General features: G+C 51.5%; 1 protein-coding gene across 1 annotated transcript in view; it reads right to left on the reverse strand.

The window, feature by feature from the left end:
• Nucleotides 1-20,620, reverse strand: part of PHF12 (PHD finger protein 12) — a 60,924-nt gene that overhangs the window by 13,202 nt on the left and 27,102 nt on the right. Inside the window, 8 exon segments of the mRNA XM_087924163.1 lie at nt 796-1,287; nt 1,290-1,554; nt 5,535-5,699; nt 7,243-7,407; nt 7,518-7,650; nt 9,507-9,627; nt 11,030-11,426; nt 17,774-17,846. Coding sequence (XP_087780289.1) covers nt 796-1,287; nt 1,290-1,554; nt 5,535-5,699; nt 7,243-7,407; nt 7,518-7,650; nt 9,507-9,627; nt 11,030-11,426; nt 17,774-17,824 — 1,789 coding nt within the window. The 5' untranslated portion in view covers nt 17,825-17,846.

Here is a 20,620-nt window from a genome sequence, read left to right on the forward strand (position 1 = left end):
GAGGGTGGGCAAAAGTAGGGGATGGATTCTACCTGGCTGGACAGGTTATGTAAAAACAGTTGTTACGATTCTGCGCAGTTTGGAGAACCGGCACATCGTGCCACTGGTTGGCCCCTCCTCTCCCCACCTGTCGGATTTCTTGTTTTCTAGCTAATCTAAATCGCTCTTGTACCGCTTTGCCTTCACCCCAGGAGGCTTCCCCGAGCCCCAGTAGCGGTGGTATTCAAGTGGGGGGGGAGAGAAGTGGCCTGAGCGCAGAGCTGAACCTTCCTTAGGACCGAAGCTTCTATTTTTCAGTGCAGGCTCAGGCAGCAGATGGCAGAAAGGTAGATCTCTGAGTGAATCTGTGATTCTGTGAGCAACTCCATCTGCCTGCCTGCTTTGCCTGATTTTGGATAAAAGTTGCTCTTTTTTAAAATAAAAAAATCAATATTTACTTACATGGTGTGTTGTGAGTTAATTTTGTGAGTTTGCTTGCAAGCAAATTTTATGTGACAGACTCAGGCAGCAGATGGCAGAAAGGTAGACCTCTGAATGAATCTGTGATTCTGCAAGCAACTCCATCTGCCTGCCTGCTTTGCCTGATTTTGGGTAAAGGTTGCTCTTTTTTTTACATAAAAAATTCAATATTTACATCAATGTTTACAATATTTACACACAAGCCACGCCCATCCAGTCACATGACCACCAAGCCACACCCACCAATTAGGCCACGTCCACAGAACCGGTTGTTAAGAAATTTGAATCCCACCTTTGGGCAAAAGCCCAGAGTTCCCCACCCTCCCCTGTGCTCACCTGGAGGTGGGGCTGATGAACAAAAACCATGGGCAGGGGCCACGGCAGAGCCCCCCTCCCCGACAGCCGCTGGGTGAGGAGTGAGTGCCCATGTGGCAGAGACGGGAGAGTCCGCTGCGCCCAGATCTGTAGCTAGCAGAGGCCCGATCGGCGCCTGAGTGTTCTTCTGTGGCCACGCTGTGGCGGCTTCCAGGCTGAAGCAAGAACTGGGGAGGGAGGCCAGGAGGGTGGCGACGGGCACGGCGACCTTGTGGGGGCACGAGACGGGTCCCGCAGCGTTCTCCGTTTTCACGACGGTGCCAGCCACGTGGTTGAGGAGCCCGCAAGCTGCCGGAGGAGTGGTGGGTCTCGGCCAGGGCTGCTGCCGGTGCGACAAGGACCCGCCCTGCCCACTCAGCCTGGGCGAGGCGGGCGTGGAGGCTTCGCCATAGAAGCTGGGGCCGTTGATCTTCACCTCGGCGGTGGCGCCGAGGCCGCTCGACGTCCCGCAGGGGAGGGTTTCTTGGGCCGGTCCGCCGAGGAAGGGTACGGGCTCTCGTCCTGTAAGGAGTTCTGAGGGGCGAGCCCCGCGGTGCAACTGGGAAGGGGGGCACTGGGCTTGTCCGTCGCTTGGTACAGACTGGCGAGGGAGCCATCGGCTGCCAACACTGGCTTGACGTCTCCTTTCTCCACCTGCTCCGAGTCCCAGGAAAAAGGGGCCTGCTTGGCCGATAAGTGTTTGAGGATGCTGCACTGCAGGGCCACAATGCTGCACAGCCACTGAAAGAGAAAGGACGGGCACAGGTCAGAGGTCAGGAAGGAGGGTCGAGGGTCAGCTCTGCCCCGGCCTTGGTTCGGGACCGGGTTTGCTGCCCTCCTTCAGGTCTGGCCATTTGTAGCGCCGACGGGGCTTGCAGGCTGCCCAGAGAGAGCTGTAAAGTGCCACGGGGTCAGTCTAAAGGTAGTCCTCGATTTACGCCTACGGTTGAGCCCAACATTTCTAGTTGAGTTTACTTCATTGTCCTTGCACCTCGTACAACAAAATCAAATACCGTCTTCCCCGCATGTTATGACCATGAAAATAAAACACAAAAACACACATCCTTTGCATTCTATACATTAAATGGAAAACCCCTGATACTGCATTCATATTGCACCATACAGCGGAATTCAACAGAGTTACTGCCCTGGGATAGAAGCTGTTTTTCAGCCTATTTGTCCTTGTTTTTATTATTGTCCTGTACCGTCTGCCAGATGGTAATAGTTCACAAAAAGGGGTTCCCAGGATGAGATGGATCTTTGAGGATGTTTTGAACTTTCTTAAGGCAGCGAAAGATATAAAGCTCTTCCAAAGAGGGGAGAGGGCAACCCAGGATCCTCTGGGCAACAACATTCACCCTCTGGAGTGACATCCTATCTGCCCCGGTGCAATTGGCAAACCCTACACAGGTGTGCAGGAAGCTAAGGTACTCTCTCTGGTACAGCGGTAGAAGATCCCCAGCAGTTTTCCATCCGGTTGTTGTTTCCTGAGAAGCCTCAGGTAGCCTAATCTCTGCTGGGCCCTTTTGACCCAGGGCTGCAATGTGAGCCCCCCAGGTCAGGTCCCCTCTTAGGGTAACCCCCAGAAACTTAAACCTGGCCACTTGCTCCCCTCGGTCTCCATGGATAAGCAAGGACTGGAGGTCTGATCTGTCCCTTCTATAGTCCACTATAAGCTCCTTGGTCTTATTGGTGTTGAGGACCAAGTTATGGTCTCCACACCACGAAAGCAACCGTTGGTCCACCTCATCTCAGTAGGCAGACTCACCTCACCCACCCAACCCCGGAGATGAGTCCCACCCCTGTTGTATCATCTGCAAATTTAGCAATAGTATTACTAGCGTGAGTGGGAAGGCAGTCATACTCTGAGTACAGAGTAAGGGACTCAACACGCAACCCTGTGGTTGTACCAAGTGTTAAGAATAAGGGCTGAAGAGGTGTGATTAATCTGACAGGAAATCCATAATCCAGAGGATTAAAGAAGGCTTTCTTATTTAATCTAGAATGAGAAAGTCCAAGTCCAAAGCACTTCGGTCACTAAGCCAGGCGGTGAAGTGGATTTTGCCCTGTTTTGCAGCCATTCCCACCGCCGTTGTTAAGTGAATCCTTGCTGCTGCAAAGTTAGTGACGGGTTTGTTCAGTGAACCTGGATTCCTCATTGACTTTGCTTGTCAGGTCACAAAAGGGGGGAGGGGATCATGTGACGCCCCGGGGACGTGATCACGTGACCTTGGGACTCTGCAGCCGTCAGAAATACGAGCCGGTTGTCAAGCGCTCGAGTTTTGATCAGGCGACCGCGGGGATGCAGGAACGGTCATTAAGTGTGGAGCGGGGGAATAAACACAGTGGTGTTGTAACTTAGAACGGTCACTAAATGAATCGCTGCAAGTCAAGGACTGTCTAAACCAGTGATGGCGTGTCGGCACCCACAAGGCAATGAGCCCCATCCAACCCCTGCGCATGCGTGCGCAACACCCCTCCCGCCTCCCTTAACTGCGCTGTGCATGCGAGGGCCTCCCGGCTGAGTTCTGGCCCGTTAGGAGGCCTTTTTTGGCTTCCCAGAGGCTCAAGGGAAGCCTCTGCAGCCTTTGGAGGCCGAAAAACGGGCCCATTTCGGCACTTCGGAACCAGCGTCGTCGTCTGGGATCCCACCCTCTTCCCAAAACAGGCGTCACTACATGAGGAGCCCTGCTGGCATCCGCCAAACCGGGCATGAAATTGGAAGGCGTTTCTCTCTGACCACCGCCAGAGACTCCTCTCCTGTGGCCGAAGCTGCCACAAACCGGGCATCTGAACGCGGCATTTCCTCCTCCGGAAAGTTTTTGCCCTGAGCCAAGCGCGATTTTCACTCACCGGCCTTTGGAGTTCTGCTTTAAAGTCCTTTCATTTCTTATTTGAACGGACTTACAAACATTCACTCAGTGACCGTCCGAAGTTAAAACAGCAGCGAAGAGAGTGACTTACGACACTTACGGCCGTTGCTGCAGTACGAACACCGTCCGTGAGTCACCCAGTCCAAAAAATTGGTCGCAACGATCAAAATCCAGTCGCAAAATTGGTCACAACGATCAAACCCCGGGAACTTGGGCCACTGGCTTGCACTTAGGACGGTGGCAGGGCCCCGGGGTTACGCGACCAAACAAAAGTCAATGGGGAAGCCGCTTAGCGACCATGTCCCTAATTCACTTCAGCTGATTTGCTTAACCTCCGTGTCAAGAAACGTCGTAAAACTTAAACCGCTGTCTTGCTTCGCAGTGGAAACACTGGGCTCGATTGCGGTCGTATGTTGAGGAACTACCCTGGTTTCCTGAAAACACGACCTACCCTGAAAGTAAGTCCTAGCTTGATTTTTACACATGTCCAATTATAAGCCCTATCCCCCCCGCCCCCAAAATAAGCCCTAGTTAAGACCTGCCCACTCCAGGGTGGACAGGTTAAAAATTAAGCTAGGGTGGGTATAGGGGGTGGGTGGAGCTGCCCTACTACTTACCTGTGGACAGGTGGAGTCAGGCCTCGCACACCCCAACACCTGCCTTGCCGGCCCATTTCTTCTGCAGCCGGCAAGGCTTACCTGGAGGCCTCTGGAGCTGATAACAATGCTCTGGATCGATCCTGAGCTCTCTTATCGGTTGCAGAGGCCTTCAGACAAGTTTTCCTGGCCACAGTAGAAGTTCCTGAAGGCCTCTGACAGCGAAAAGGAGGCCGGGGGCGACGCACGCATGCAAGTGAGGTTAGTCCGTGGATAGTATCCCCCCGAAAATAAGACCTGGTGCCTTTTTCTTGGGGTGGCAAAAAAATAATAATGATAAGAGAGTGTTGTGGCTCCGGGCTTGGATTCAGCTCCTGTGATTGATATGAGTTCAAGTGAAGAGGTCATGTCAGAACAATATGAGCCGGCCTGGCTCAGTGATTGGACTGGTAACCAGGATGAGGAGATGGACGTGACAAAGGACGACAGACCTGATGTATTAGAATTGTCAGGACCTTTGACCTCCTCTGGTTCCTTATCTGATCAACAGCCGGGAATGGCTGACAGGGAAGTTTTGAGAGAGTCTTCTAGTGGAGAGGAGAACTTGGAAAATTTGTGGTTAAATGTAAAAAATAGAAGACTGGTTGAGAAGGCAAAATCAGCTGGAGCGAATGAGGAGAGCGAGTCAGTAAATTAGCAGGTTGCCTCAATGAGTATAAAAGGACACAGCTGGGCTGGTGCAATTTGCCAGGAACAAAGTGACTTACTTGAGTGAGGACGTTACAGCAAGAAGCTCTGAGACTGGAGATTTATTGCCAGGACTGGTTTGCTGGACAGAGTAAAGATTTATGCTGTGGTTTCTGCCAGCCGTTATCTTGTAAGACTTCTTTCCATTTGATTTAATTGTGAAACGGCTGCTTTCTGTTTTGTTCGTTGGAATTTCGAAGGGGAGTCATAACAAGAGAGGGTCTTATTTTCCGGGGAATGCGGTCCCTACATTCCAAATCCACTCCGGGGTTCCTTTCTGCCCTTCTAGCAGCCTCTCCCCCTGCACACAATCACCGAGGCAAGGAGAGGGGCTAACTGGCCCGGATTTTGCGAGGGTGCTGGAAGGGCCCAGCTTGCCCTGTTGCCTCAACTCTGAGACCCGGAGAAAGGGGGCGTCTGACACAGCCTGGTAGGAGGGTGACCCCCTCCCTCCTGCCCAATCTGCACACACACACCCCCCAAAAAAACACAACCCCACGTTTACCTCTTGCTGTTCCGACTGGGCGGCTAAGTGCTGGGAAGGGCTGCCGGGGGGCTTCTGCAGAGACTCCTCGGAGAAGCCGTTGCAAATCAGCTCCCCGTCCCGGATGGCCGCGGGCGCCATTAATGCTGGTGGGATCCGATACTGGGACTTGATGGCCTCCGGGACCTACGGGCAAAAGAGAAGCGGAGAGGAGGGAAGATGGCACGGCTCCCGGAGGGGCGCCTTTCCCGAGTGGCAAGGCTGCCACCTCTTGGCAGAAGCCGGGCATTGCAAGGGAGCCCCGCAAGGACGGCTGGGGACGGTCAAGGCCCGGGGGCCACCTCGTCATCGCTTCGGCCTTGATGGCAGCCTGCCATAAAAAACTGGGGGGCCCAGAGGGGAGCAGTAGGGAGGGAGAGGGGGGGGTGATAGAAAACAGAACCCAAGACCCCCCTGGATATATCCAAGAGGTGCCAGACCTCAGAACGATTACCAAAACATGAGGGTGCTCACTGAGCTGGCTTGTTTTCTTGAAGACGGTTCATGACCCATCCTCAGTGCTAGTAAGGAGTGGGGTTGGAGGAGGAGGAGGAGGACGACTGTGGGGTCCCTGGTGCTCTCTGACCTTGGGAGATTTATTGCAGATGTTTCATAACCCAACTAGGTAGCATCATCAGTGCTAGAAGGAAGGGGGATTTGCAGAGGGGAAGAGAGGAAGAGGAGGAGGAAGAGGAGGAGGAGGAGGAGAACTGTGGGGTTTTTGGTGCTCTCTGACCTTGGGAGATTTATTGCAGATGTTTCATAACCCAACTAGGTAGCATCATCAGTGCTAGAAGGAAGGGGATTTGCAGAGGGGAAGAGAGGAAGAGGAGGAGGAAGAGGAGGAGGAAGAGAGAGAACTGTGGGGTTTTTGGTGCTCTCTGACCTTGGGAGATTTATTGCAGACGTTTCATAACCCAACTAGGTAGCATCATCAGTGCTAGAAGGAAGGGGGATTTGCAGAGGGGATGAGAAGGCGGGGAGGAGGAGGAGGAGGAGGAAGAGGAGGAGGAGAACTGTGGGGTTTTTGGTGCTCTCTGACCTTGGGGGATTTATTGCAGACGTTTCATAACCCAACTAGGTAGCATCATCAGTGCTAATAAGGAGGGAGGTTTGCTGCCAGTTTATATTCTGGCAGACCTTGTCCAGTCAGTGTTGCTGGTCTTAAAAAGAGATTCTGCTGTTTGCTGAATGGGCCTCTTGGGCTCCTTCTTGATCGGGGTATCCCAACCCAGCACTAGCACTGATGATGTGACCTAGTTTGGGTCATGAAATGTCACGAAAGGGAACCAGCCAGCTCCGAGAGCAACATGGACCCATCATGTCAAGCCTTGAGCTGCAAAAATATTCTCCTTTATTGTTACTGAAACAACTCATTGGAACTTCACTGGACACTACAAGGAGGGCCGGGGAAGGGGGCTTGAAACAAGGGGGGAAGTAACAGATTAAAAAGAGTTGGAAGGGACCTTCAAGGTCTTCTAGTCCACCCCACCCCAAGACAAATTGAAGATGGTTGTCCAGTCTCTTCTTAACCTGGGTTTACGTGGAAAACTTCAGATCTGGTTTTCCTACGCTGTAGCCAATTAGTTTTAGTCAAAGTAGACCTTTCGCTGGAAATGGGAGTCCAGGGTCTTTCTTCCCCCCTAAAGGTCCAAGTTGAGACAAGCCCGACACGGGATCCTCTACTTACCTTCAGGCCCTTCCGCTTCCCCGACTGGACCACTCGGCGGTTGGGCGGGTGCTTCTTGTGGATCCGGTTCAAGAAATCCACCTTCACCGCGTGCTGCGAGATGGTGTCCTGGAAGCGGTCGAAGACCTGGCACCGGTTGCTCAGCGTCATGTTCTTCTGGTTCAGCTGTTAAGAGGAGGGAGCGGCCTAAGGGAAACCGGCCGGCCATTCCTCTCCCCGCCCACCCCCACCCGAGGCGGCCCCCCCCCCGATCCCGAGGCGGGACCCCGGCTTACCACCACGTGCTCGATGTGATTGGGGCACATCCACCGGCCCAGCGGCATGGCCGTGAGGGGGGGCTCCAGGCAGTCCATGTGAAAGAGGAGCGGGCAGTAGTCACACTGGATCAGAGGGGCCACGCGGCAACTCCTGGAAAAGACCACCGGGGATCCTGACTCCAGGGAGAAGGCGGGAGGAGGAGGAGGCGGCGCCCTCTTACACTTGGCCCGTTTCCCGGGGTCATCCACGCTTCCCCCCTTTCATCCAGAAGACCAGGGCCCACCGGGAACCGGACCTCAACCCTGCTGCAAGCTCCCCTTGTAACGTGAGAAGCCACTTCGCTTGGGTCCCGCAAGCCCAAACGTGGGGAAGCAGAGAGAGAGAGAGAGAGAGAGGAATTCCACCAGGGAAGGACAGAATTGGAAAGGGGCCACGGAGGGCTTCTAGTCCAACCTTGGCAACTTGAAGACTGGTGGACTTCAACTCCCAGAATCCCTCGGGGCAGCTCGGTTAGGACTTCAATTCTATGCCTGCTTACTCTCTTGTCATCCTTTCCTCTGCAATCTCTCCACTCGAGGGAGTAGGGAGGGAAACAACAACAACAGGTGTAGTTGAATGGGGAATTCTGGGAGTTGGAAGTCCACCAGTCTTCAAGTTGCCAAGGTTGGGGGGACTCCTGGGTTCTAGTCCAACCCCGCTGCTCGTGCAGGAGACTTTACACCAGTGGTGGCTAACCTTTTGGGGCTCCTGGGACAAAAATGGTGTGCGATCCCCCCCCCCACACACCACCCCCTTACCTGCACTGCGCCTCCCCGCTGATTTTCGGGCCTGTTTCGGCTTCCCGAAGGCTCGAGGAAAGCCTCTGCGGCCTTTGTAGGCTGAAAAATGGGCCCGTTAATGACAAAACAGCCCATTTTTCGGCCTGCAAAGGCCGCAGAGGCTTCCCTCGAGCCTCTGGGAAGCCGAAAGAGGCCCAAAAATTAGCGGGGAGGTGCGCGAGTACGCAGTGAGGTAAGTTTGCCTGGGGTTCGTGTGCTGGCCCAAATGGTTCTTTGTGCCACCCGTGGCAGGTGTGCGATAGGTTCGCCCTCACGGCCTTACACCTTTCCAGACCAATGGCTATCCAGTCTCTTCTTAAAAACCCGCCAGTGTTGGAGCACCCAACAACTTCTGGAGGGACCAGTTGTGAATGTTGCATCGTTTGCTGATCTGAACGGCATTCTTGTCCCTCTTCCTCCAGAAGAGCAGAATTGGAAAGGACCCTAGAGGTCTTCTAGTCCAGCCTCCTGCCCAAGTAGGAGACCTTATGCTATTCTGGACTATGGCTGCCCAGTCTCTTCTTAAAAACCCTCCAGTGATGGGAGCACCCAACAACTTACCAGTCAAGGGAGAACATTCCTGGCTGAGGTTTGGAATGAGGGGTCCTTGGGGCTCTCTGAGCTGGGTGGTTTTCTTGCAGACCTTTCATGACCCAGTTTGGTAACATCATCAGTGCTAGATGGGAAGGGGATTTGCGGAGAGGAGGAGGAGGAGGAGGGGGATGACCACTGTGGGGTCCTTGGGGGTCTCTGAGCTGGGTGGTTTTCTTGCAGACGTTTCATGACCCAGACTAGCTAACAATATCAGTGCATGAATCATGAATCATGTTTCCTAGTTTAGGCAATGAAACATCTGCAAGAAAACAGCCACGTTGAAAGAGCACCAAGGACCCTCAACTTCCGGAGGGAAGTTAGTTGCACTGATTGATTCTTCTTCCTGTCAGGAAATTTCTCCTTAGTTCCAGGTTGCTTCTTTCCAGCAAGCCAAGGAGGGAATCTGACGCTCAGGTGAAGGCAGGGCATCTCTTGGGATGGGTTAAAGGGATTGGAAAGAGGGTGTGTGTGTGTGTGTGTGTGAGTGTGTGTGTGTGTACATGCGTGCTGCTGAGATCCTGAAATGGAGAACACTTCCTGTTCCCAGGCACAAATTAAGACCCCCACACCCCCACCCCCAGCCCAGCCTATTACCTGCTGCAGGTGAAGCAGACTTTCACCGGCAGGGGGACCAAGCCATTGTGGTCCAGCTCATGCTGTGCTTTCTTGACATTCTTCCCGGAGGTCTCTTCCTTTCTTCTCCGCTTACTAGTACCTGGAAGGGCACAACAGGAAGTAGAATGGGACAGAACAGGAAGAGAGTCGCTCTGGGGGTGGGATATGGGTGGTCTCTAAACACGTCCACAAACATGTGGAGAACACGCAGACAGACAAAGACAGAGACAGGATAGATGACAGGTGATAGATCTCTAAATTGGATGCACACAGAAACAAAGAGATGATAGGTATGTAGATTGATGGTATACAGATAGGGCTCTTTAAATTTGATACACACAGGGGGGAGATATAGAGATAAGATACCTAAATTTGATACACACAAACATACCTACACTGGGGGGATGGAGGTGGGGGGAGAATGACAGATGCTAGATCTCTAAATTTGATACACACAAGCACATACAGATAGATAGAATGATAGATAGATTGATTAAATAGGTAGTTATGTAGGTAGATATGTAGATAGATGTATAGATAGATAGATAGATAGATAGATAGATAGATAGATAGATAGATAGATAGATATGTTGATAGATTAGGTAGGTAAGTGGGTATATAGGTGGATAGTTATGTAGATAGATAAATGATAAATGGATAATAGATAGATGATAGATATGTTGATAGATGAGGTAAGTAGGTAGGTAGGTATATAGGTAGATGGATATGTAGATAGATGATAGGTAATAGATATGTTGATAGATTAGGTAGGTAAGTAGATATGTAGATAGATAGATAGATAGATAGATAGATAGATAGATAGATAGATAGATAGACAGACAGACAGACAGAAAGATAGATATGTTGATAGATATGCAGATAGTTATATAGTAGATAGATGTGTTGATAGATTAAGTAGGTAGGTAGGTAGGTAGATATGTAGGTAGATAGATGTGTAGATAGATAATAGATATGTTGATAGATTAGGTAGGTGGGTAGGTACATAGATGTGTAGAGAGATAGATAGGTAGGTAGGTAGAGATAGATATATATAAATAGAGATAGACAGACATAGACAGACGGATGAATGGATGATAGGCCGACTGATGATACAGAGATCTCTAAATGTGATACACATATAGATGACAGACAGGTAAGGCCAGGCAGATATTGGGGACCCAAAGGGGGAACTCTGCGCATGGCCACCCTCAAGGGCAGGGGTGGGCAACGATGGCTCCCTTTATCACCTGTGGACTTCAACTCCCAGAATTCCTGAGCCAGCGGGAAGTCTGGAGGCCGTCTAGTGGTGGGGGCCCTCGCTGCCCACCCCTGCTCAAGGAGAAGGCTGCCCTCCTTGGCTCAACCACCGGACCCATGTTCCTGGTCCGGGCAATGGCGGAAGCCGAAGCCGAAGCCCACCCGGGGCGTTCCTCCGGCCCTCCGCGCAGCCCCCTGCCAGGAGCCGCCCCCACTGCGGGGCCAGTGCCGACCGGCTCCCTCACCTGGCAGGGCTGTAGTGCAGGTGAGCTCATTGGGCAGCTGGAACTGGGTGGGGTTCCTCTCCATGGCGGCCGCGATGAGCAGCTCGAAGGGCCGCTTGAGGTGAGGTTGCCCCCCGTCGGCTTCCGCCCCGGTGCCCGAGTCCTCGTCCACGTCGATGATGTCCTCGTCCACGTCGTTCTGCTCCGAGGAATTGGGGGTGTCGGTGCTGGTGTTGGAGGTCGGGGTGCCGGGCCGGCTCGCCCTGCGCTCCAGGAGCCGGGCGTGGGGAAGGGTCCGGAGGCTCCCGCCGCCCGCCCGGTCCAAGTAGTCGGCGTCGCTGGTGGGAGACGAAGTCCTCTTGCCGGATTTGTCAACCAAGCCGTTCATGTGGCCGAGTTCCTTCTTCTGCTCCCTCTTCTGCAAGGCACAAAGCAGCAGCTCTGTCAGGTCTCCCCCTGGAAGACCCCCCCCGGCACTCTGCACGCGTGCGTGTGTGCGTGAGAGAGAGGGACAGACAGACGGGCAATCCAGCCAAGGATAAGTAGAAGGTAGGTAGGGAAACACCGTCAATACACACACACACACACACACAGAGACCAAGAGAAGATAGATAGCTAGATCAGGGATGTCGGAACTTGATTTCGCTGAGGGCCGCATCAGGGTTGGGTTTGACAGAGAAGCACATGTAGTGAGGGAGAGAGAAAGAGGAGAAAGAAAGACAGAGAGACATAGAGAGAGAAAGAGGGAGAGAGAAAGAGAGAAAAGAGAGAGGAAGAGAAAGAAAAAGAGAGGAAAAAGAAAGAGAGCAAGAGAGAAAAGAGGAAGAGAGGGGAAGAGAAAGAAAAAGAGAGAGAGAAAGAAGAGAAAGGAAAAGAGAGGAAAAGAAAGAAAGAGAGCAAGAGAGAAAAAAGAAGAGAAAGAGAGAAAAGAGAAAGGAAGAGAAAGAAAAAGAGAGGAAAAGAAAGAAAGAGAGCAAGAGAGAAAAGAGGAAGAGAGGGGAAGAGAAAAGAAAAAGAGAGAGAAAGAGAAAGAAGAGAAAGAAAAAGAGAGGAAAAGAAAGAAAGAGAGCAAGAGAGAAAAGAGGAAGAGAGGGGAAGAGAAAGAAAGAGAGAGAGGAAGAGAAAGAAAGAGAGAGAGGAAAAGAAACAAAGAGAGCAAGAGAGAAAAGAGAGATGAAGAAAGATAAAGGGAAAGAGAAAGAAAGAAAGAGGGAGAGAAAGAAAAAGAGAGGAAAAGAAAGAGAGCAAGAGAGAAAAAAAGAAGAGAAAGAGAGAAAAGAGAGAGGAAGAGAAAGAAAAAGAGAGGAAAAGAAAGAAAGAGAGCAAGAGAGAAAAGAGGAAGAGAGGGGAAGAGAAAGAAAAAGAGAGAGAAAGAGAAAGAAAAAGAGAGGAAAAGAAAGAAAGAGAGCAAGAGAGAAAAGAGGAAGAGAGGGGAAGAGAAAGAAAGAGAGAGAGGAAGAGAAACAAAGAGGAGAGGAAAAGAAACAAAGAGAGCAAGAGAGAAAAGAGAGATGAAGAAAGATAAAGGGAAAGAGAAAGAAAGAAAGAGGGAGAGAAAGAAAAAGAGAGGAAAAGAAAGAGAGCAAGAGAGAAAAAAAGAAGAGAAAGAGAGAAAAGAGAGAGGAAGAGAAAGAAAGAGAGAGAGGAAGAGGAAAAGAAACAAAGAGAGCAAGAGAGAAAAGAAAGATAAAGGGAAAGAGAGAGAAAGAAAGAAAGAAATAAAGAGGGAGAGAAAGAAAGAAAAAGAGAAAGGCAAAGGGAGGGAATATCTTTTCTCAGAACCCCAAACAAGTCACCGTGGTGGCTGTTTCATGACACAGTTTTTCTAGGGATACAGGTAGTCCTTGACTTATGACCACAATTGAGCCCCAGGTTTTTTTTTGTTGCTAAGCAAGACAGGTTTTCAGTGAATTTTGCCCATTTTTTTCACGACCTTCCTTGCCACAGCTGCTAAGTGAATCACAGCCGTTGTTAAGTGAGTCACATGGCTTGTTCAGTGAACCCGGCTTCCCCAGGGACTTTGGCTTGTCACAAAAGGGGAAGTTGCGACCGTCGTGAAGGTAAGCCAGTTGCCAAGTGCCTGAGTTTTGATCACGTGACCGGTGTGTGTGTGTGTGTGTGTGTGTGTGTGTGTGTGTTGCGAAAGACTGTGAAAAAAGGGTTATAAGTTACTTTTTCAGCAGCAACTTTGAACGGTCACTAAATGAACTATCGTAAATCGAGGACTACCTGGACTTATAATTATTTGCTTAGTGACCGTTTGAAGTTTCAGTGGCACTGGGTGGGGTGGGGCTGGGGGGGGGGCGGAAATATGAAAGCAACAAAGTCACAAAAACAGGTGAAGTCTCTTTTCATTCCTTCAACTGGGCCTCCAAGGTCCAATTATCATTGACTGGAGAGAAAAAAACTCCCCCGCAAACAGTTGTGAAAAGGAAGAAATGCCGGTCAAACTCCAAATACATATAAATGATAAATAGAAAAAAAAACCCACACACAAACCACACTGAAGCAATTAGTGAGACCAGGCAGGATCAGGGCTTGAAGACGTCCACAGATATCGAAATACACACACTGGGAAGGTAAGAACTCAGATAAGAACTGCCAGACTAGAATTATTTCACGCTTCGCTTCCAGCACTGGGCCCATGTGCAGTTTGTCCTTTTAAACAGTCCTCCCAGCTGCAGCCCATGAAGGGGATCAGGGCCCTTTCCTCCCCCGTAGACCATGCCACTCACGTTTCTCCCTTATCCTCTCCTCCCTGCGTGTCCTAGGATGGGGAGGGGATGGGCCTGGGTCTTCCTCTGAATGCCCAGCCGGCCTCTGCCCTTCCCCAGCCTCCTCCACAACCTCCGGAGCCACACTCCCACTCCCTGTCAACTGTTCCTCCTCGCCCTCGGAGTCAGACTCCAACAGGGGCACGACATCAGGTGATCAAAATTCAGACACTGGTCAATTGATTGATTTGATTGATGATGGTTGCCAGGGTCATGTGACACCTTCAACCCTTTTCTGGAACCTTCTCAGGTGGCTTCAGACGAGCGAAGTCAATGGAGGTAGCCAGATTTGCTAGACAACTGTGTGATTCACTTAACACCTGCAGGGAGCCACTTAAACAACCATCGTTAGAAAAAGGTTGCAGAATGGGGAAAAATCTGACTTAAACAACTGCCTTGCTTAGCAACAGGCACTTTGGGTCGTTAAGTCGAGGACTGCCTGCGCTGCCTGGTAGTCAAATGACAGGCTGGCTGGGCAGTTTGAAACCGGCAATAAAGGAGAATATTTGCAGCTCAGGGTTGAAAATGAATGATTTATGTTTTTTGGGTGTGTGTGTGTGCGCGAGTGTGTCACAATCACCCCGACTGAAGGAGAGGGTTTGTGTGTGGGGCTTAACCAAGACCTTCCCCAGATTCTACCACCCCCTTTTCAGGATGCAAACCTGGATGGAGAAAGGACTCCGGGTGAGGAAAGAAAGGCCAATGGGACCAAACAGCCTTAGTACAGTGGCGGTATTCAGCCGGTTCGCACCGGATCGGGTGAACCGGTAGCGAGGATTTGGCGGGGGTCGCCCAACCGGTAGTAAGTTCTGGCTGGCCCGACCCAGTCGCCCTCCCGCTCACCCCGCCCGACGTTCGCCTAAGGTATTTCCCCCATCAGCTGTTCATACGGTCAGCTGTGCCGGGATTTCCTTGCTGTGGTCCAGGAAGGCAAAAAAACGGCTCACCCCCTCCATTTTTGCCTTCCTCAGCTTCAGAGGAGCCTTAGGGGAGTAAAAACGCCCCCCCCAAGGCTCTTCTAAGGCCAGGAAGCCCCCCCAAAACAGGTGGGGGCTGCAAAAAAGCCACGTCCACCTAGTCACGTGGCCACGCTCACAGGACCCATAGTAAAAAAAAACTGAATCCCACCACTGCCTTAGTAGCTTCAAGGCAGGTGCTGGCTCAGCTTGTTGTTGTAACCACACACACACACACACACACACACACACACACACACACACGGCCTCGGCTCTCAGAGAAGGCCAGCAGCGGATCCTCTCAGGCAGGGGAAGGTGGAACAGGAGGCAGGCCGAACAAGGGGCTCTTTGATTCAAGCGGGAGACGGAGACTCCCTTGGGGCATCGAAGTCAGGCCGTGTGTGCGTGTGTGTGTGTGTGTGTGTGGCAAGTCCCTGTAGAGGAGGGAGAAGGGCGGTATCTGAATTAGGGAGATAGGAGACAGGGATGGATGGATGAACAGAGAGAGAGAGAGAGAGAGAGAGATGAAGAAAGACAGACTATATATATCACACACACACATTTACACACATACACACACCAAGAGAAGAGGTAGGTAGGTAGGTAGATACAGACAGACAGACAGACAGCATAGGTAGACAGGTAAGTAGGTAGGTAGATAGATAGATACAGATAGATAGATAGATAGATAGATAGATAGATAGATAGATAGATAGATAGATAGTGGCAGACAGACAGACAGCATAGGTAGACAGGTGGGTAGGTAGATAGATAGATATAGATAGATAGATACAGATAGATAGATACATAGATAGATAGATAGATAGATAGATAGATAGATAGATACAGGCAGACAGACAGACAGCATAGGTAGATAGGTAGGTAGGTAGATAGATAGATAGGTAGATAGATAGATACAGACAGACAGACAGCATAGGTAGATAGATAGGTAGGTAGGTAGGAAATGTACTCTGACAAGATTGGTTTGTGATAGGTAGGTAGGTAGGTAGAGGGATAGGTAGAGGGATGATGGAGTGAATAGAGATATAGGTGAAGACAGACAGACACACACACACACACACACACACACACACAAGAAGACAGGCAGGCAGACAGATAGATATACTTGGATGGATGGATGGATGGATGGATGGATGGAGTGAGCAGAGACAGAGAGAGACAGATAAAGCAGGTAGAGACAGATGATGTCGATATCGAGAAAGAAACTGAGATACGGTGAATACAGGTACAGAGAGGAACCAGGTGAGGAAAGATCAAAGACAGACAGACAGACAGAGGAAAGAAAGAATCCGCTGCGGAGAGGGATTTGGAAGCACCGTCCCCCAGGTGCCAGCGGGTGTCCCAGGGCTGGGAGAAAAAACGCCGGGCCGTTTCCACTTGCGGCAGGCCCTTCCGGCTGCTTCCCCTCCAGGCTGGGGAGGGGAGGGGACTATTTGCATGCGGCCTCTCCGCTGACAAGTGGGAGCCCAGCCCAAACTCCTACCCCCATCCCCCCCCAAGGAGGAACCCACCGGGCCCCCCCTCATTCTTTCCCTGCCCGCTGCTGCTATGGAAAAAGGGGAGGCCCCTCCGTGCTTCTTGGACTCGCTGGGAGGAAGCACGGGGGGGAGGAGGGGAGCTTGGCAAGGGAAGTGCCCGCCGGAAGGGGGGCAAGGCCGGTGCCAGCATCCGTGGATCAGTGCCAGCGTGTCCCGCCCGCAGCTGCAATGGGCCCAAGGAGGCAGAGAGCCCGGCCTTCCTGAGGGAAGCTGCCCGCAGCCGCCCTGGAACATGGAATGAGGACCCAGATTGTTTGGGGGCGGGGAGGCTGACTCTAAACTGCTTAGACGGCTGCAAAGCTCTGTGAAGCGGTATATAAGTCGAGAGCTATAGCTATCCTTCCTCCCTTCTCTCCCCCTTTCCCCTTCCTTCCTTCCTTCCCTCCCCTTTCTCCCTTTTCTCCTTCCTTCCTTCTTTCTCTCTCTCTCCCCCTCCCTCCCTCCCTCCCTGCCATGGTGGCGGATTGGTTAGAAGGCAGTATTGCAGACTAATTCTACCCACTTCCAGCAGTTTTTGATCTTTCCTTCCTTCTCTTCCTCCCTTTCCCCCTTCATTTCCTTCCTTCTTTCCCTCCTGTTTCTCCTTCCTTCCCTTCCTTTTCTCCCTCTTTCCCCTTCCTTCTTTCCCTCCCTCCCCTTCTTTCCCTTTTTCCCCTTCCTTCCTCTCCCTCCCTTCTTCCCTTCCTTCCTGTTTCTCCTTCCTTCCCTTCCTTTTCTCCCTCTTTCCCGTTCCTTCTTTCCCTCCCTCCCCTTCTTCCTCTCTTTTTCCCCTTCCTTCCTCTCCCTCCCTTCTTCCTCTTCCATCCCTTCCTTCCTTCCTTCCTGTTTCTCCTTCCTTCCCTTCCTTTTCTCCCTCTTTCCCCTTCCTTCTTTCCCTCCCTTCCTCTTTCCCCCATCCTTCTTTCCTGTCCTGTCCTTCCTTCCTTCCTCCCCCCTTTCTTCTTTCTCTCTCCCTTTTCTCCTTCCTTCCTTCCCCTCTTTCTCTCTCCCTCCCTTCCTGCCACGGTGGCGTAGTGGTTAGAAGGCAGTATTGCAGGCAGTTCGATCCTGACCGGCTCAAGGTTGACTCAGCCTTCCGCCCTTCCGAGGTTGCTAAAACGAGGGGTCCAGATTGCTGGGGTCTGTAAACCGCTGAGGGAGGCCTGTGAAGCGCTAGGAAATGGTATATAAATCTAAGCGCTATTGCTAGGTTTTCTTAAGATATTATAATGCCCTCCCCCCCCCCCCCCCTTTAAGATTGAGGGGAAGAAAAAATAGAAACAGAAAGAAAAAGAAAAAGTTGTGGTCCTTTCAGAGGGGACTTTTTTTTTTTTTGTCTACTGCCCAAGGACCAGCTGTGCTTTTCCCAGGGTTATTTCCTTCCAGCTGTGGGGAGCCATTCTTTGTCTTCGAGAGAGAAGGAAAGGAAGGGTGTGTGTGTGTGTGTGTGTGTGTGTGTGTGGGTGGGTGTGTCCGGACACCCCAAACCTCTTTTACCTTCCGGCGCACGGTGCAGCGGTGGCACATCCATTCCCCGGGAGGCAGCATCTCCTCGCTCAGTGGAGGGTTGCTGTGGGAGGAAGCAAAGAAGCGCAAGTGAGTTGTGTGCCCGTCCTGGAACCTTTGCAAAGGAAGAGAATCGACACCTGCCGGGGGACAAGCAGGGGCGGGATTCAATTTTTTAACAACCGGTTTCTGTGGGCGTGGCTTAGTTGGTGGGCATGGCTTGGTGGTCGTGTGACTGGCTGGGGCGGGGCCAAGTCAACGTCACTCACATCGAGACACGCATCTCCTCGCCTGGCCTCTTGTGACTGTGGGGATGCTGCAACAGTCGTAAGTGTGAAAAAGGGTCATAAGTCACTTTTTTCAGTGCCATTTTCCCTCTGAATGGTCCCTCCACACAAGCAAAGGACCAGCAAAGGAGGGAAAAAAACTCCAGAGAAGTTCCTGAGACAGGAAGTCTAGTCCTGCCAAGAATGTAATAAGGGTCAACGGAGAGGCAGTTTCTGTAAGCAACCCCAGAATGTTTCCTTCCTGCCTTCCTTACGGGATTAGCCCAGGAACTTCTTCTAACAACCGGTTCTCCGAACTGCTTAGAAGGTTAACAACCAGTTCTAGCGAATAGGCGCGAACCGGTAGAATCCCACCCCTGGATGCAGGCCCTTCCACCTGACTGCTTCTGGCTCCTGCTCGGATCCTCGGGCTTTGGGCACTTTGATATTTCCCTCCTTCGCCCAGGAGAGAGGAATTCTCCCCCATGTTTTTTTTTTTTTAAATTATTCATTGGCATCCAGCTTTTATTATTATTTTGTTTTTACAAATAACTCATGGCGGCGGACATATCCAACATACCTCTCCTCTTTTCTCCAGCCTATGAGATGGGCTGGGCTGAGACAGAGGGGATTGGCCCAAAATCACCCAGCTGGCTTTCCTGCCTAAAACAGAACTAGAATTCACTGGCTCCTCATGGTTGACCCAACGTCACCCAGCCGGCTTTCATGCCTAAAGCAGGACTGGAACTCCCCGTATCCTGGTGATTGGCTCAAAGTCACCCAGCCAGCTTCCATACCTAAAACAGAACTAGAATTCACTGGCTCCTCGTGGTTGACCCAACGTCACCCAGCCGCATTTCAAGTCTAAAGCAGGACTAGAATTCTCCGTCTCCTGATGATTGGCCCAAAGTCACCCAGCCCTCTTTTGTACCTAAGGCGGGACTTGAACTCACGGTCTCAGGTTTTCTAGTCCAATGCCTCAACCATTAAACCAAAGTGTTCCTCTATCAGAAACTTCCAAGGGCCTGGATACTTTTCTCTGTACAGCCCATGGATGCTGCTACCTGGTTTGCTCCTTTCCCAGAGTCCCCTCCCAAGCATGCGTGTGGTCACAAGTGCATCCTGGGACGGGTCACCTTAAACCTCTTGTTAATGACCAAAGGCATCTCACTGGGGTGGGCTTCGAAAATTTCAGCAATAGGTTATCTGCCTGGATGCTGGAAGGGCGTGGCCATGGTGGGCGTGGCTTAATTGGCCTCCTGCACCACGGCTGGGCTGGGGCGGGGCGTTTTTGCCCTTCCCGGGCTCCGAAGGCTTTCCTTGAGCCTCTGGGAGGGTGAAAACAGCCTCCCCCAGACTCCGGAGGCCAGAAATAGGCCCATTTCCAGACTTCCAGGAGGCCTGTGTTTCACCTTCCCCAGACTCCGGAGGCTTTGCTCAAATCTCTGGGACATAGAAAAACAGTCTCTCCCGGGCTCTGGAGGCCGGAAATGGGCCTGTTTCGAGACTTTTGGAAGACCCGTCGTTCCCCCTCCCCAAGCCTCCACGCGGGTCCTGCATCCAAAACAGGCTGCGTGGAGACTCCTGGGAGAGGAGGGGCAGGCAGGTGGGGCCAGCCAAGGAGGCCGAAAACGGGAAAAAAACAGAGTGAAAAGGGGCCCGAAAACAGCCAGCAGAGTGTTGCAGGAGGCCATGGAGGGTGAAAAGGAGGTGCAGGGGGGGCACACAGACTCCCCGTGCCCCATTTTGGCTGATAGAGTGCTACAGGAGGCATCTGTGGTCCCCCACCCCGGCCAACAGGGGAGAACTACAATGCTGATCCGGCCCTTCAAAGAAATCCAGTTTGATACCCCTGCCTTAGACCAAGTAGGTAATCCTCGGCTTACAACCGTGATGTGGTCTGTGTCAGCTTTGGAAGCCATATTGAGATCAGATGCTACCACCACTGAGCCTGAGGAAGTGGGGTGGAGGAATTCATTTGAGTATATCTAGTTAGACAAAATAAAATTCTTTTTCTGATTCAAGGTCACCCAGTGTGGCGCATCATGAAATGGGAATCTTGCTTTAGGACGGATTGCGATTGGACCACGTGATGTGATGATGGCTAAGCGGGGGGATGGATTTGTAGTTTTGACTTTTGCAAAGAACCCCCCTAAACTTTCAGATTCAGGATTCCACAGAGGTGCCAAGTTACTGTGATGACCCAAAGGGGCGTGGCACAAAAATAACAAAGTCACCAAAGTAGAATAAATTCCCTTTAATGCCTCCAACTTGGGCCCCAATGTCCAGTTATCCTCGGCTGGAGATCAAACTCTTCCAGAAACAGTCTACGAAGGGAGTAAATACAATCCGAACCCAAAGTAAAGTTAATTAGAAATAAAAAAAAAAACCAAGACAAACCACACTGAAGTAATTAACATGGCAGGCCAGGATGATAAATTGCAGACTTTCACAAAATAACGCAGCATCTACAGTTAGGAGGATGCCAAAACCCAGACAAAGATAATGCACGCTTTGCTTCCAGCAAGGAGCTGTTTGCAAACGCCCCACTTATATCCTGTTCTCCCAGCTG

This window comes from Pseudonaja textilis, chromosome 1 (genome assembly GCF_049901715.1).
Source record: "Pseudonaja textilis isolate UNSWEBS1 chromosome 1, rPseTex1.2, whole genome shotgun sequence".
NCBI classification, from domain to species: Eukaryota; Metazoa; Chordata; class Lepidosauria; order Squamata; family Elapidae; genus Pseudonaja; species Pseudonaja textilis.